Genomic DNA, 15015 nt, shown 5'->3' with positions numbered 1-15015 from the left:
GAATGTAAAAGGGTGTAGTCACTATGGAAAACAGTAGGGAGGTTCCTCAAAAAATTAAGAGTAGAAATACTATGTGGTCCAGCACTTCCTCTTCTGGGTATTTATCCAACGAAATTGAAATCCGGATCTCAAAAAGATATCTTTACTCTCATGCTCATTGCAGCATTGTTCACAATAGCCAAGGTACGGAAACAATCCAAAGAACCCAAAAGTCCACTGACAGACGAATGACTAAAGAAAATGTGGTGTGTGTATATATTACAGTGTAGTCAGCTTTAAGAAAGAAGGAAATCCTGCAATATGTGACAACATGTTCGAACCTTGGGGACATTATGCTAAGTGAAATAAGCCAGCCTCAGAAGGACAAATACTGTATGAATCTATTTATATGAAGTATCTAAAACAGTCAAACTCAAAAGGCAGAGAATAGAATGGTGGTTGCTAGGAATTGGTACTGGGATGAGATGGAGAGTTGTTATATAAAGTTTCAGTTACGCAAGATGAGTAAGTCCTAGAGTTGTGATATACAACAGAGTTAACAACACGGTACTGTGTGCTTAAACATCTGTTAAGAGGTTAAGTCTCATGTTAAGCATTCTTACCATCAAAAAAAAAAAAAAAAAGTAACACAAGGCAACTTTTGGAAGTGACAGATATGTCTGTTACCTTAATTGTGGTGATAGTATTATGGTTGCATGCATATGTCCAAACTCATCAAATTGTATACATTAAACATTTGCAGTTTTTTTAAAAGTCAATGCTACCTCAATAAACAATAGAAAATATCAAGAAAACCAGAAATGCTGGTTGAAAAGATCAATAATATTGACAAATGTTTACCTAGACTGATCAAGAATAAAGGAAAGAAGATCAAATTATTAAAATAAGGGATGGAGGAAGGGCCATCACTATTGACTTTCCAGAAAAAAAAAAAAAAAGGATTATAAGAGAGTATTATGAAAACTTCTGTGCCAACAAATTAGATAATTTGGAGGAAACGTACAAATTCCTAGAATGGCACAAACTATAAAACTGATTTGAGAAGAAATAGAATATTTGATTAGGCCTATAACAAATAAAGAGAGAACTAGTAATGAAATAAACTTCCCATAAAGCAAAGATCAGACCCAGATGGCTTTAGTTGTGAATTCTACTGAAGATTAAAAGAATTAATACCAATCCTTCACAAACTCTTCCCAAAAAACAGAATAAAAGGGATCAGTTCCCAAATCATTCTCAGAGGCTAGTATTAATGACACACACACACACACACACACACACAAAACCAGATAAAGTCATGACTAAAAAAGGGAATTACATCATTAAATCCTACGAATATAAATGTAAAATCTTCAAAAAAATACTAAGAAACCAAATCTTATATAAAAAAGCATTGTATAGCAAGAAATAGTGGCATTCTGCGAAAGAGGAATTTGAGAACCACTAATCTGGCAGACAGAGGCATGTGGGCGAATCCTGTCTCTGTTAAATCTAGGTTGGGTTGCCATTATTGTTAAAAGTAGTGTTAAATTTTGATTAAAAAGTGATCAAATCTGGTCACTGCACTGCATATAATTCTGGGGAACATATATGGGCAATTCTGTTTTATTTTAAAGATTATTAATAATTAAATTCTCATTTTTAAGTGTAACATTAAAAGCCAGTTCACTTATTGTTATGATATTTATAACATAAAAAAAGTCTCCAAAAGAATTAATTGGCAATTAAATTTCCTTTCTTTTCTATTATTTATAAATTTTAAAATACATACCTGTTATATTGATTTTACAAATTCTGTAATTGGTTTTAAAATTTTGAGCTTATATGCCTATTGCCTAAGTTTGAGGACCACATTCATACAAAGGAAGAAGGAGTCTTGTCCTCTACCAATCAAATCATGCACCACCTCAGATTGGTAAACCATAAAGTAACAATAAAATAGTATGATTTTTTGAATTATAATAGTCTACCAGGGACGCCTGGGTGGCTCAGTCATTAAGCGTCTGCCTTTGGCTCAGGGCGTGATCCTGGAGTCCCGGGATCAAGCCCCGCATCGGGCTCCCTGCTCTGCTGGGAGCCTGCTTCTCCCTCTCCCACTCCCCCTGCTTGTGTTCCCGCACTTGCTGGCTGTCTCTCTCTCTCTCTGTCAAATAAATAAATAAAATCTTAAAAAAAAAATAGTCTACCAATTCGTGGAACTTTGAGATTTCCTTTTAGCTCTACCACTAGAATGTAAGACTAATTATGTTTGATCTTGGTTTCCTCTGAAGAACTGGAGTTAGTCATTTGGTTCATTTAAGGGCATAGTTTAATACTGGATTAATGTTACATATTCTGACTTTTTTTGTTGTTCCTTGCATTCTGATATAACACTTTAATAAAATTAGAGTAAATAAGACTCTCCCTCAAATGAACATAGGAACCATAAATTCACCAATAACTATTTTAACAAAAAAATTTGTTTTGTCAATAATAAATGATTATTAATAAGAAACAACCAAAAGCCTAGGAACACAGTGATTTTAAAAACTGGATACTACCAAATACTAAAATCAGCATACATATAGCTTCTAGTCTCAACACAAATATTGTTGTGAGGATCTGATTTCTAACAGTGCATAACTGAAGCAGTACATGGGTGTCACTGAGCATTTTCTCCCTCAATATGTAAGTTGATAAAGATACTTGTCTACTGTGGCCTTAAATAACACTTAAGCATTTTATTTTCATCTCAGATCTGTGTTGTTATTATTGTTGTTGTTAAGACCCAAGATTCAAAAAAGCATGGTTAATGTACAGTTTTAATTAATCATGATGGCTTAGGTTAAAACGCATGTTTTGCTTGAATCAGTATTTCACTTTCAGAAATTAACACATGGAATAACATGAGAAGTAAAAAAGTATTAATTATACATTTTTAAAAATTAAAAGATTAGTATATCTCAACAAACAGAAAGCTCATAGACAAAATTCATAAATTTGATATGATCAATCTTAGCTTTAAATAGATCAAATAGCATTTTCAGAAAAATTGATTTATCCTAATTATTTATCTGATGATGTTCATAAATTTACTGTAAACACATAAAATTTCTCCTCAAAATGGTTCACGTTGAAAAAATTTTTCACCTTAAGATTGGATATGACTAAATGCAATGAAAATATATGAAAATGTTATATTAACGTACCTGAAGTCCCCGGCACTATGGAAGGGATTTTTAACATTCACTTTAATTTCTTTCCATTTATAACATGGAGATTTGCAACGTATAATTTCCTAAAGTAAAAAAATAATAATAATTCTATATGACAGTAACAAAAAAGAATAACCTGAATGGTAATATATAAACTTAAAGTACCTAAAAAATAGTACACTGAAATATTACAGCAATACTAATTTATGTAATTCCCCTTGTCCCACAAATATTGTACTGCTAAAATCTGGGTGAGAAGGACAGAAACAGATTTTACCACATCACTGAATTATTTGTTACAACAGGGTCTCTTAAATTGATTTCCTTAAAATTGGTTTTGTTATTGACAGCATGATTTCACATTTGAAAATTAATGCACACGCATAGCTCTGTGAGTGCATGAATATCTGTGTATGAGTGTGGCATGCCTGTGTTTATAATGTGGTGGCTACACTGACATATTTGTACTTAATAAAAGCACAAATATAAAAATAAAACTTCAAATTACCTGAAGGACTTCTATGGAAGATAAGATTCTAGGAATTCTACATTTTTAGACTGATCATGTTATTACCTTATTTTATTTCTCCATTATTATCCAGCCCACTCCCTGGTTTACTAAAATCATGAGTAGCCAGATGGAGAAGTAAACAGACTGCATGAGTTTCAGGTGTCAGCTTTTTGGCCCCAGAACCATGGAAATGACAAACCAAAATCATCCACATCTAGAGACACATATGGCAAAGCAATGTTTTATTGCAGAGAATTCCTGTGAGAGGGTTGGGAAGTGTAAGAATTTATTATTCAACAGGAATTCTGAAGATCACGACACACATCTCAATGATAATCAAATGTCCGCTTCCTGTTCTGCGACTCTGTACTTGTAAACCAGTCTGTCTATGTGAGCAACTTAATGCTCTCCCCACACAACTGGCCATCACTGCAGTCAATCTCTTTATTTCCCATTCATGCCACTGCACACCCCAAATTTTTTATAATCCATGTGGAAATCTGGCGGCAGAACAAGTTCACTTCTTCTTTACCATACATCCATGGTATAAAATAATATTTAGACAAAATAAGAGCTACAAAGAGTCAATGATAGCAATATCACAACCATTTTATAGAGATTTAAAAATCTTTCTCCCCCATCCTTTGAGATATAAACAGAATTCTGTCTGGAACATTATCACCTCTCAGTAAATGCCAGGCTTAGCATTATCTTTAGAATGGATTTGATCCACGGGACTCTCAAGATAAATTGATGAATGTTCCCATAGGAGAAAAGAAACATTTTTTTGCTGCATAAACCACCAACCCTTAATTCAAACAAAAACACAGACAGCTCAGGGACTGCTTTACCTTAAATCACACGTCTCCACAGCAGAAGGGAATGTACGTTGCTATGTTATTACAGCGAAAGATCGCATTGTGAAAACAACAGATATAATCCTAAAAATCTGACCTTAAAGAACACTCAGTACAAGCAAATTCTCTTATAAAACCAAAGAATTATTTCCGCAGGAAGAGTATCAGAGCAAGAATATCAGAGACACAGAAGCCAAGAATTGTGCAATGTAATTATGCGCACGTGTGTCTGTACACAGGATCTCAAAGAACAGGAGCGGTTATGGAGATAAAACGTGGAGGAACAGCTGTGCTTGGGACACTCCATGGCCTGAGAAGAAGACACACACAAAATAGGTAAAATTTACTTACAAGGGCTTTGAAATTGAGGACTTCACCCTTAAGAGCAAAGGCCATTGTAGTGCCTCCTATTGCATGCTTAGGTTTTGAAATTAATAGCAGCGAAGCTTCAGCAGGACGAAGGAAGCGACTCGTGAATTTCAGAGTGATATTAATTTGGTTTCTATTTAGTAAAAGATAAAAGAGGAAATATTTTATTGAAAAGTCACACGTGACTCTTTAGTGCAGATCACGTGCCCAGGACCCACAATCTGCAATATACTCACTTCTACAATAAAATTGAAGACCGCTGCAGATCTCGGCAAGCCTACAACCCAGTTATTGTCATCAATTAAAACATCTTGATCCAATCTGTAATATTTACAGTTCCCTTCAAATGTACATATAATTTACCAAGTAATGGATTTCCAGTTAGCCGTAGGGAAATCATATGGGTATTTTTGTGTGAAATTCATAGGACATTCTGTGCTACTATTTAGATGAACTCTTAATCATATTACTGGTTTGTGGTTTTTTTGGTCATGCAGAGAAAAAAATGAGAAAGACTAAGAATTCAAAAATTACTTAAAGCCATGGTTGAAAATAAAATTTAAATCTGGAATCAAAATAATGGTATTTAAGTAGCAGGATTTTTGAGAGAAACACATAAATAAAAGAAGGAAAACAGAAACCCACATTCCATCTCTCTTAAACTTCAACTTTCTAGTCTAAAACACAGTAAATGGTAAGAAGTCTATGGACCTGGAGGAGATTTCACTTACCCATTTGTAGGGGAGTGACTACACCATGCCATCCCGGCAACTTGGCATGCCAACACACAGGACACATACACAAGGCTTAACTGCAGTGGATAAAGTCTTGGCAGAAAACCTGTGATCCTCCCGTAACATAAGAGCATAGAGGCACATGAAGAGCTGCTATAAGAACCTTTCTCACTTGCCTCCCTACCTCCCCAGAGAGGGTATCATCAGTTTCTCATTCTCTTGCCTCCTACATTCTGATGCAATAGGAAGATTACTACCTAGCCCTCTTCAGGGGAGAGTCACAGGCTGTAAAACTGCTTAGTTGCAGCATGAAATTGGCTGTCAGCAACAGGGTGTCCTACCAGGCATGATGCATTCATCAACAAAAGCCCTTTTGCTGTGGTATTAACCTGCACAAGGGACATGGGGATCTGGCCCTTTCAATAACTTTTCTTTTCACTGTTTATTAAGTAATGAAGTCCTTGAATAAAAAAAAAATGGGCTCAGTGTTTCTTAACTGGCTAATCTTTCAGCCTTGCCTTGACACAGCTGTGGGTGAAAAATCTTGGAGAAATTTTACCTTTGCTTTTGCTCTGGCTTTTAGCATAGTTACCACAGTTAGTTCTCTGTGCAAACTGTCACCTACTGCCTTCTCTGAGGATGCCCATATTTGGAAATGGAGATGAGAATAGATGCTCTCAGCGTCCAACTTTGACTTAACTTCCCCCAAATCCTTGTGGACTTACCTTAAATGGATAAGTCTATGGAGCAGCAAAAAGTAAAATGAATGAAGGACTTTCAAAATCAATAGAAATACTTTCGAAATTGCTTTTTAGGGAAAATTACAACTCACGTGTAGCAGGAGTGGGCATGGTTTTTACTCACATATGCCATCACTAGTCTCCTCAATCTGTGCAAAGGGATATTTTGTTGGTCATTATGAAAAGCTCACGGACTTGAATTTAATTAAGAACAAAGAATATTTGGGGCGCCTGAGTGGCTCAGTCGTTAAGCATCTTCCTTTGGCTTGGGTCATGATCCCAGGGTCCTGGGATCGAGCCCCTCGTCAGGCTCCCTGCTCAGAGGGAAGTCTGCTTCTCCCTCTCCCACTCCCCCTGCTTGTGTTCCCTCTCTCGCTGTGTCTCTCTCTGTCAAATAATTAAAATCTTTAAAAAAAAAAAAAAGAAAAAGAATATTTGATCTTGAGATCTTTTTCAGGATATACAGGTTCAAACTCTGTGTTAGAATATCTGTGAATGACTTAGTATGTTTCTACATACTCTAAAATTCATCATTAGACCAAGCAATTCATTCAATCATTCATTCATTCATTCATTCACTCATTCATTCATTCATTCATTCAATTGATATTTAGAGAATTTATAATGTTCCAGGCACTGTTTTAGATTTTGGGATATAGTAATTAGGAAAAAACCCACAGTATTCATGATTTCTTGAATCTTACATTCTATAGGGCATGCCAGACATTAATTATGTCATCACAAAATAAATGTGAAAATTACGAATTATGTATGTGCTAGGAAGTGGTATGAGAACATGGAACAGGGAGTGTGGTATATTCTGAAGGGTCAGAGGAAGGAATATGCCAGGTGGGATATGAAGGATAAGAACAAGTTAGTCAGAATGAGCAGGGGAGGAAAGAAGTATCCAAGGCCTGTGGTAGGAGGAGTTAAGTATTTGAAGAACTTACCAAAGGCCAGTGGTGCTGAAGCTTAGAGAGCAAGAGTGTTAGTGATATAGATATATCCAAGAGCCAGCTATGAAAGGCCACATGTTGAGATATTCAGCCTATATCTTAATGGTATGGGAAGCTATTGGAATATTTTAAACAGAGGAGTGATATAAGCAAATCTGCATTTAAAAAATTGTTGCTGCTCTACAACAGAGGATGGACTGCAGAGAAACATTTCAGTAGTCTATTGTGGCAGTGTAGTTTAAAGATGATGGTACATTAAACTTAATGTGGAATTGGTGATAAGAAGAAAAGATGGCAAATTTAAGATATATTTGGTAAAATCAATAGGATTTGCTAACAGACTGGATCACCATGGAAGCTGATTTTAAAAAGGTATGAGAATGACCACAATCTAAATAACATGCACTTAATAAATGAAATTATGGACATATACTTAATTCCCACAAAATGTATTTTAAAATAAAATATCCTTTTTATGAGAGCAATGGCTGGTTTTAGGACCATGAAGATTTGAGCCTCTCCTGAGTATAGATATTCATTTTGAAATTTTGTAGTCATATCGAGGCATGTAAATGACAGGGATTCCTTCCTGAATGTGTTAAAAGTTCAGAATCAAATGGGTGATCCACTTAGGTAAGTGTCTTAGATCTCTAAAAATGTCTATATTATAGGCTTCATCTTAATTTTCTTTCTTTTATTTTCTTTTTGTTTCAATTGCCTCCCACTCACTAAAAAAAAAAAAATCTTGATATTACATGTCTCTTGTAAGGTACTTCAACTTGGCTTTTGGAAAAGATGGAAAATAATTTATAACATATCAATGTCAATGCCCATATGGTTCAATGAGAATAATGAGGAAAAAAAGAAACAGAATGTTCTTCCAAAAGTATACTTTTACTTTTATGCAGTAACTCTATGGTTATAGCTAAATTTACTCATTAAACATGTTTGTTTATATGTTGATATGTTGATGTAGCTGTTTAATCTCTTCTATATAAATGATATCACTTGGAATTTAAAACCACAGCTGCCAGAAAGAGTCATTATTAGTCATGATTTAGACAGACTCTAAGGATGTGGTACACATAGATGATTATATGTGATAATGATAATGCTGCCGTTTTTTTAAGAAAATAAAATATTTTCTGAACCCTATTTGTAAAAACAAAAGACAATGAAATTACTTGGTCTAGCTAAAAAGATGCTTACAGAACCATCTAATAATAGTATTCAAGCCTACAAAATAAAATGCATCTAGAAAAAGAAAATTATTTTCCATATATATTGAGAATTAAGCATTAGCTCTTCTAGGAGCACGTCCATGGTTACCCCAAGAATATTTAAGTGCGCTTTTTTTCAATTTCCTCTAATTCTACACACACAATACAATAAAACCATTATCAAATTATATCCTCATTGTGAATTTGCTTGTAGGACACTCTGCTAGATTGCAAACACTTGTGGGTAGTGTTAATATGTTTTCATCTATGAATCACCAGCACTTTGAATTGGGATGGGGGAGGAGGGCAAATACTTATTGCTTCGTGTATGTTCCAGTTCCAGTACTAAGTGTTTTGTCTATTTAATTACATTTATTACTGACAAAACTTTGGGTAAATATTCCAATCCTCGTTTTTTTTTTTTTTAATTTATTTATGACAGAGAGAGAAAGAGAGGAGGACGAGCAGAGGGACAGGAACAAGCAGACTCCACACTGAGCAGGGAGACTGACATAGGCCTTCATCTCACGACCCTGAGATCATGACCTGAGCCAGAACCAAGAGTCAGATGCTTAACCCACTGAGCCACCCAGTGCCCAATCCTCATTTTCTAAATAAGAAAAATGAGACTGGATCATAGAGCCTGTACATGGCAATATCAAAGCCCAGCATTTAATTGTTAAATGACATGACTGTAGGGTTCTAGACCACAATGGCATCTGAAGCCCAGATTTATCACCTAAGAGAAATCTCATTAAAATTATAAGACAGAGCTTTTTTTAAAAGCTGCTAGTTAGAAGAAGTTATCAATGAGCATCTGAACAGAGGTTAATAAAGGAAACAAAGCTGGCCTGTAGGCTCCTGGAAAGGCCATTTCCAGAAATGCCTACTTGCATGGAGGGCAAGATGGAGTTCAGACAACTTCACTGTCCTCAAGGCCAGTGCAAGATGCTGGGAAATTGGCCCTAGAAGCAGAATGTTTTCTACCCTGAGGTAAAGGATTGTGTGTATACACAGAACAACAATATACTTTCCTATTGCCGTATTATTACATATGAATGGATAAACAAGTACCACAAGGCATTAGAGTAAATCCTTAAACATGGACCACTGAAAACAAAATAAACATTAACAATTGACCTAAAAGAAAATAAAAATATTTAGGTAAGAGATGAGTACATAAAAGTCAGAGACATTTATGAAGATAACCCTAATTTAAGAATAGGATGCTATGAAAGACATACACAATAAAAATGAAGGTACTATTACAAATATACATATATAGGAGATACTCATTTTCTCTCCCTGTCTTTGCTTCTCTCCCCTAAAGGAAACACTTGGAAAAGAAGGCTTGTTGATAAAAAGAGGAAAAAGCAATGATATAAAAAAATACTAGTGATAAGACTGGATACATAAAGGATACAATGAACAGGTTCAATAACCAACAACTGCAGGATAGAAAATGAGAAATGAGAAAATGGAGGGGAGAGAATTATGAAAGAAATAATTTAAGAGAAATTTTCCAGGGCTTATGAGAAACAACTTCATGATTAAAAGACTCACTGTGTACCCAGATGGTGAATAAAAAAAGACCCTCCTTGATGCATTCTGGAACAGTATCAGAACACAATTGAAGATCCTAAAAACTTCTAGAGGTATTGGAAAACAGAATTATAGTAGACTTTCTCATCACAAATACTGAATTTTATGAGGCAGAGGAACAATTATCTTAAGAGTTATGAGGGAAATCTTTTCAGCTTATAATAAACCAAGCAAAATATAAATCAAGGGTAAGGGTAGTAAAGAGACATGCTTAAAAATGCATAATCTTGGAAAATTTACTTCTCATATCTTTTATTACATTTCGTAAGGATGTTTAGGTAAATAAGTAAGTAGATTAAGAAAGAGAAAGATATTAGTTTCTATCCAAACAGAAATAAAAAATGTCCAATACTGTGGCACCTGGGTGGCTCAGTCGGTTAAGCGTCTGCCTATGGCTCAGGTTATGATCCCAGGGTCCTGGGATCGAACCCCACATCAGGCTCTCTGCTCAGTGGAAAGTCTGCTTCTCTCCTCTCCCTCTGCCTCTCCCCCTTCTCATGCTATCTCCCCCACCCTCAAGTGAATAAATAAAATCTTAAAAAAAAAATGTCCAATATTGACATCTCTTCAGTCAGTCTGGAAAGCAATCAGTCCAATTAGGAAGAAAAGGCAAAGTGCTCTAGAAATGGTATACTTGAAGGAAAGAGACTTCAAGGACTGTATGCACTTCTTTAGAATTTATTGATTTTCTCCACTTTAAAAAGGAGTCAAAAGATACTTTTCATACTGATGTTATAAGAAAATAGATCTTTACTCTTGGAAAAATAATAAGTAGAAGATAAAACTAGTGATGTTTGGAGGGAGGGCCATAAATCTGAATAAGTAAGTAAACCAGATCATTAAATATTATAGCTATACATCAACAGATTATTTCTGAAGTTGATATAACAAAAATATTGGCAAAGATAATATAGATTATTTCGATTTTGGAGGTAACCACTGGAAGAATTAAAATCAGACATAAATGAAGGAGTGAAAAGTAGGCAGCTCAAGAAGTGGATTTCTAGAGACCGATTAGAGGGGAGAGGGACTTGATTTTTATTTTAAACTCCTCTGCATATGTGACTTGTTAAGCATGGATAAGTTAAATTTTGATTTAAAAAAGATAGGTTGAGTGGCGCCTGGGTGGGTCAGTCCTTAAGCGTCTGCCTTATGCTCAGGGCGTGATCCCAGAGTCCTGGGATTGAGCCCCACATCAGGCGCCTCCGCTGGGAGCCTGCTTCTTTNAAAAAAAAAAAAAAACCTTTAAAAAAAAAAAAAAAAAAAAAAAAGATAGGTTGAAAACAAGAATATAGGTACATGTGTAATACAGTCAAAATATGAACAGATATACTCATGATTACATGTGTGAGAGGGTATACATGAATATATGGTTGGTTAATGTTCACTTGGCATGTATTAAAACCTCAAGAAGCTAATATTTATAAATATGTCTATATTTATATAGACCATAAGTGGCACAATGGTGAATAAAGAGAAAAAAAGGCACACTGCTGAGAAGTTAATAGAAAGTAGCCTGTTGGGTTCACCCAAGAGAAATATTCTCACAAACCAGCTCCTGGAGAAACAAAAAATGATACAATTACATGTCATGAATCTTCAGGATTGCTCACAAAGAGTCAAAGCCACATTTTATTGAATGCCAAGGGCTTTGTATGTATGTGATACGCACACACATACACACAATATGTACACATGACAACTGAATAAAAGTGCCAACAATGTATTTAGATTGGCTGGTTCTGAATCGCATCTTGAACATTTAATAGCAGGGAAAACCTGGCAAATGATTTAATGTCTCTGCTCAATGTCTTCTTTTGGAAAATGAGCACACTAATATGGCTGTTAGGATGATTAAATATGAAAACGCACACAAAGTGCATGTTATATAGTTTTTACATGTAGCAAATTTTAATAAGCATTAAGTGTTTTAATATTTACATATAATGCATTTATTTTTTAAATATTTAACTAGGCATATGCTATAATAAACAAATACTTGTGCATATAAAAAGACTAGAAGGAAATGAACTGATGAATTAACTTTATTTGATGGGGTTCTAGGTGATTTTGTTTCTTCTTTATACTTTTCTATACTAAATTTTCAACAATGTACAGGTTTTACATTTATAATAAAGACTCTAAATGTTAATTTTGTTAACTGAAATGTGCTTTTAAGCTACAATATCAGAGGTGTAGTGTGGTTGTTAGGAAATATTTCCACTTAACGAGGGCTTTGAAATGCTGGAAGAGGCTATTGGGTTTATGATTAAAAAAAAAGAGAGAGAAACCTAAATCCTTTTCACTCGTATCAACCTATTTGAAAGGCAGAGAACAGATACCAATTATCAAAGTCCTATGGGAAGAAAAACGGAAATGTGATAATGTTCAAATGAACGTGTATTACTAAAGTTTTGTTTTATAACAGACAAGTAATAAGTATAACTTAGAAAATGAGTGGGTTGTTTATACAAGGAGTGTTATACTATAATTTATAATATAGAAACAGGGGAATGTAGAACTGTTTTCCTCACACTCAGTTCAATCTGGATGTAGTACCAAGCATGAATATTCAGAATTTATAAATTAGGTACTCCTTAGCACAATAACTGAAGAAAACAAACACAGGCTAATGACACAAGCCAAGGGCACTGTTACAACTGGGTTTCTTGGTATTTTAAATGCAATTAAAATGGCCCTTATTCCAATTATTGCTGTGTTTGATATACTAGAAGTAATAATAATTACAATGTAAAAAGCAACTCACGCTAATGTATAAAAATCAAAAAGATAACCAGGTGAAGTAACTTTAGTAGTTATAATCTGTCACTTAGCACTGGGAAAAAATAATTGAATGCAAAGGCAATGACTAAAATTGAAGCTGGCTGAAATCAATTAGTGGTTATTAAATCTGTGAACCCCTGTGATATTAACATGGCTGTTCTCTTATCATCCTTGTATTTTGTAATAAGAATATTTGCCATCATAAAAACCGCTGACATATCTAATAGGATTTGTTGATCTGGAAAGAGTCATATATTATGCTCATGTTTAATTTCTCAAGATTATTTCCAGGGGTTTCATTTGTACTTTATTTCTGAAAGTAGGACAGTAGTAGAAACATTAAACAAAAGCATCATGAGAACAGAATCAGATAGAAATGAAAATTTAAAGAAAAATCACTATAATTTGGGAGCATATATATATGTGTGTGTATATATATATATATATTTATTTATATTTTTCTATCTATGCATCTATCGACACATACAAACACAATGACAGTGAAGGGATAGAGAAAAATGGCAACAGTAAGGGTATCTTTGAGGTAAGGTTACCAGTCTTTCACTTTCTTTGTTCTTTGTACTTTAATAGTTTCTAAATTTTCTACAATGAGCACATTGCTCAGAAACAACTATATATAACATATAAACAGAATGATATATAATAATGTTATATATGATATATATCTTATATAAAATATACATAAGTAAATAATATATATATATAACAGACATATATAGAGAGAGATACATAAATTTAGCACACACTGGTTTGAGTTTCCCATGAAACAAAACTATAGTACATAAACAAACAACTTATAGTTTAATCTCTATGGCCCATGTGCATGCAAAATAAACTAAAATTAAAAGCATATGTAATAAGCAACTGTTTTTTGTTGTCAGAACTGTTTTAACAAAATTGGTGAGGAATCTCAGCAACATATACACAATTTATCTACATCTGAGTGAGGATCTTTTCATTATATGTATACCAGTTAAGAACAAATCCAGGCCACTCTTTTGTAATTCTAATACACATTAAATACCTAGGATTGATATTTTCAGTGACGTAAAATTTAAAAGAAAAAACCACTTACTTTGGAGATATTGTCACAATGTTCCCTGTTTGGGAAAGGGAGAAGTCAGAGGCATCTTTTCCAACAATTACAGCATTATACACTAAAGTTTTCAAGCTTGGATTTTTCAGCAGAATCTATATGGAAGAAGGGAGTATACATAAGATCATGAATTTTAAAAATATATAATTTAGAACTTATTTCCATCAAAGCAAGTTATACATTTTAATCACAAAAATGTTTCTAATGTCCACTAACCAGAGGAAAGCAGACTTTGTATTTAAAGATAACTTATATATATAGTTTAGCAGAATAGGCAAGGAGAAGGAGCTTTCAAGATTTCAAGCAAGGAAATGACAGATGTAAAAACACCTGATTATCAAAGATTTGAAATCCAAAGTTAGCAACTTGGATTTTATTCTTACTGCAAAGGGAAACCTTTGGAAAATTTTAAACAGAGAATTTATGTAATCCAATTTACAAAAAGAATACTCAGGCTAGTCAGTATAGAAAGAATTATAAGGAGTGTATGTTTATAAACAGAGGGCCAGGCTGAAAATTATGGTGGCCTTGACTTGAAGCAGTAGTATAACAAGGAACTGGCTGTCCCTTCCTTCCTGATGCCAAGATAGGGAGGGTATGTGAAGACAAGTTACTTCATTTTTAGAGAGAATATTTCATGAAAACTATGAATATCCAAGTGTTTATATAGAATATAATGGGAATTCAAAAAAAAAAAAAAAAACAACCTAACAAATACACTGGAAAGACTCTAGGTTATCATGGAAAGTACTGACTCAGAGGAGGAAGGGGGCATGGGGGAAATGCATGATTGGCCAAATTAGAGTGACAACAAGGTGAGTGCAACTTATGAAGCCCAGGAAGTACAATCACAGATATCCAAAGAGTTAATAATTAGGACCATGTGTGATTATAGTGACTTACAGTGATTATGGTGACTTGTACAGAATAT

The 15015-nt window shown here is 34.2% G+C and overlaps 1 protein-coding gene across 1 annotated transcript in view; it reads right to left on the bottom strand.

The window, feature by feature from the left end:
• The window catches only part of CFAP47 (cilia and flagella associated protein 47), a 484475-nt gene that overhangs the window by 242390 nt on the left and 227070 nt on the right, over nt 1–15015 (bottom strand). Inside the window, exons 37-39 of the mRNA XM_034649559.1 lie at nt 14064–14179; nt 4914–5064; nt 3189–3277 (exon numbers count right to left, since the gene is read on the bottom strand). Of these exons, the coding sequence (XP_034505450.1) occupies nt 3189–3277; nt 4914–5064; nt 14064–14179 (356 nt within the window). The remainder of the gene's footprint in view (nt 1–3188; nt 3278–4913; nt 5065–14063; nt 14180–15015) is intronic.

This window comes from Ailuropoda melanoleuca, chromosome X (genome assembly GCF_002007445.2).
Source record: "Ailuropoda melanoleuca isolate Jingjing chromosome X, ASM200744v2, whole genome shotgun sequence".
Classification (NCBI taxonomy): domain Eukaryota; kingdom Metazoa; phylum Chordata; class Mammalia; order Carnivora; family Ursidae; genus Ailuropoda; species Ailuropoda melanoleuca.
Note: the sequence above shows the minus strand (reverse complement) of the source record. Positions and strands in the feature narration are given on the sequence as shown.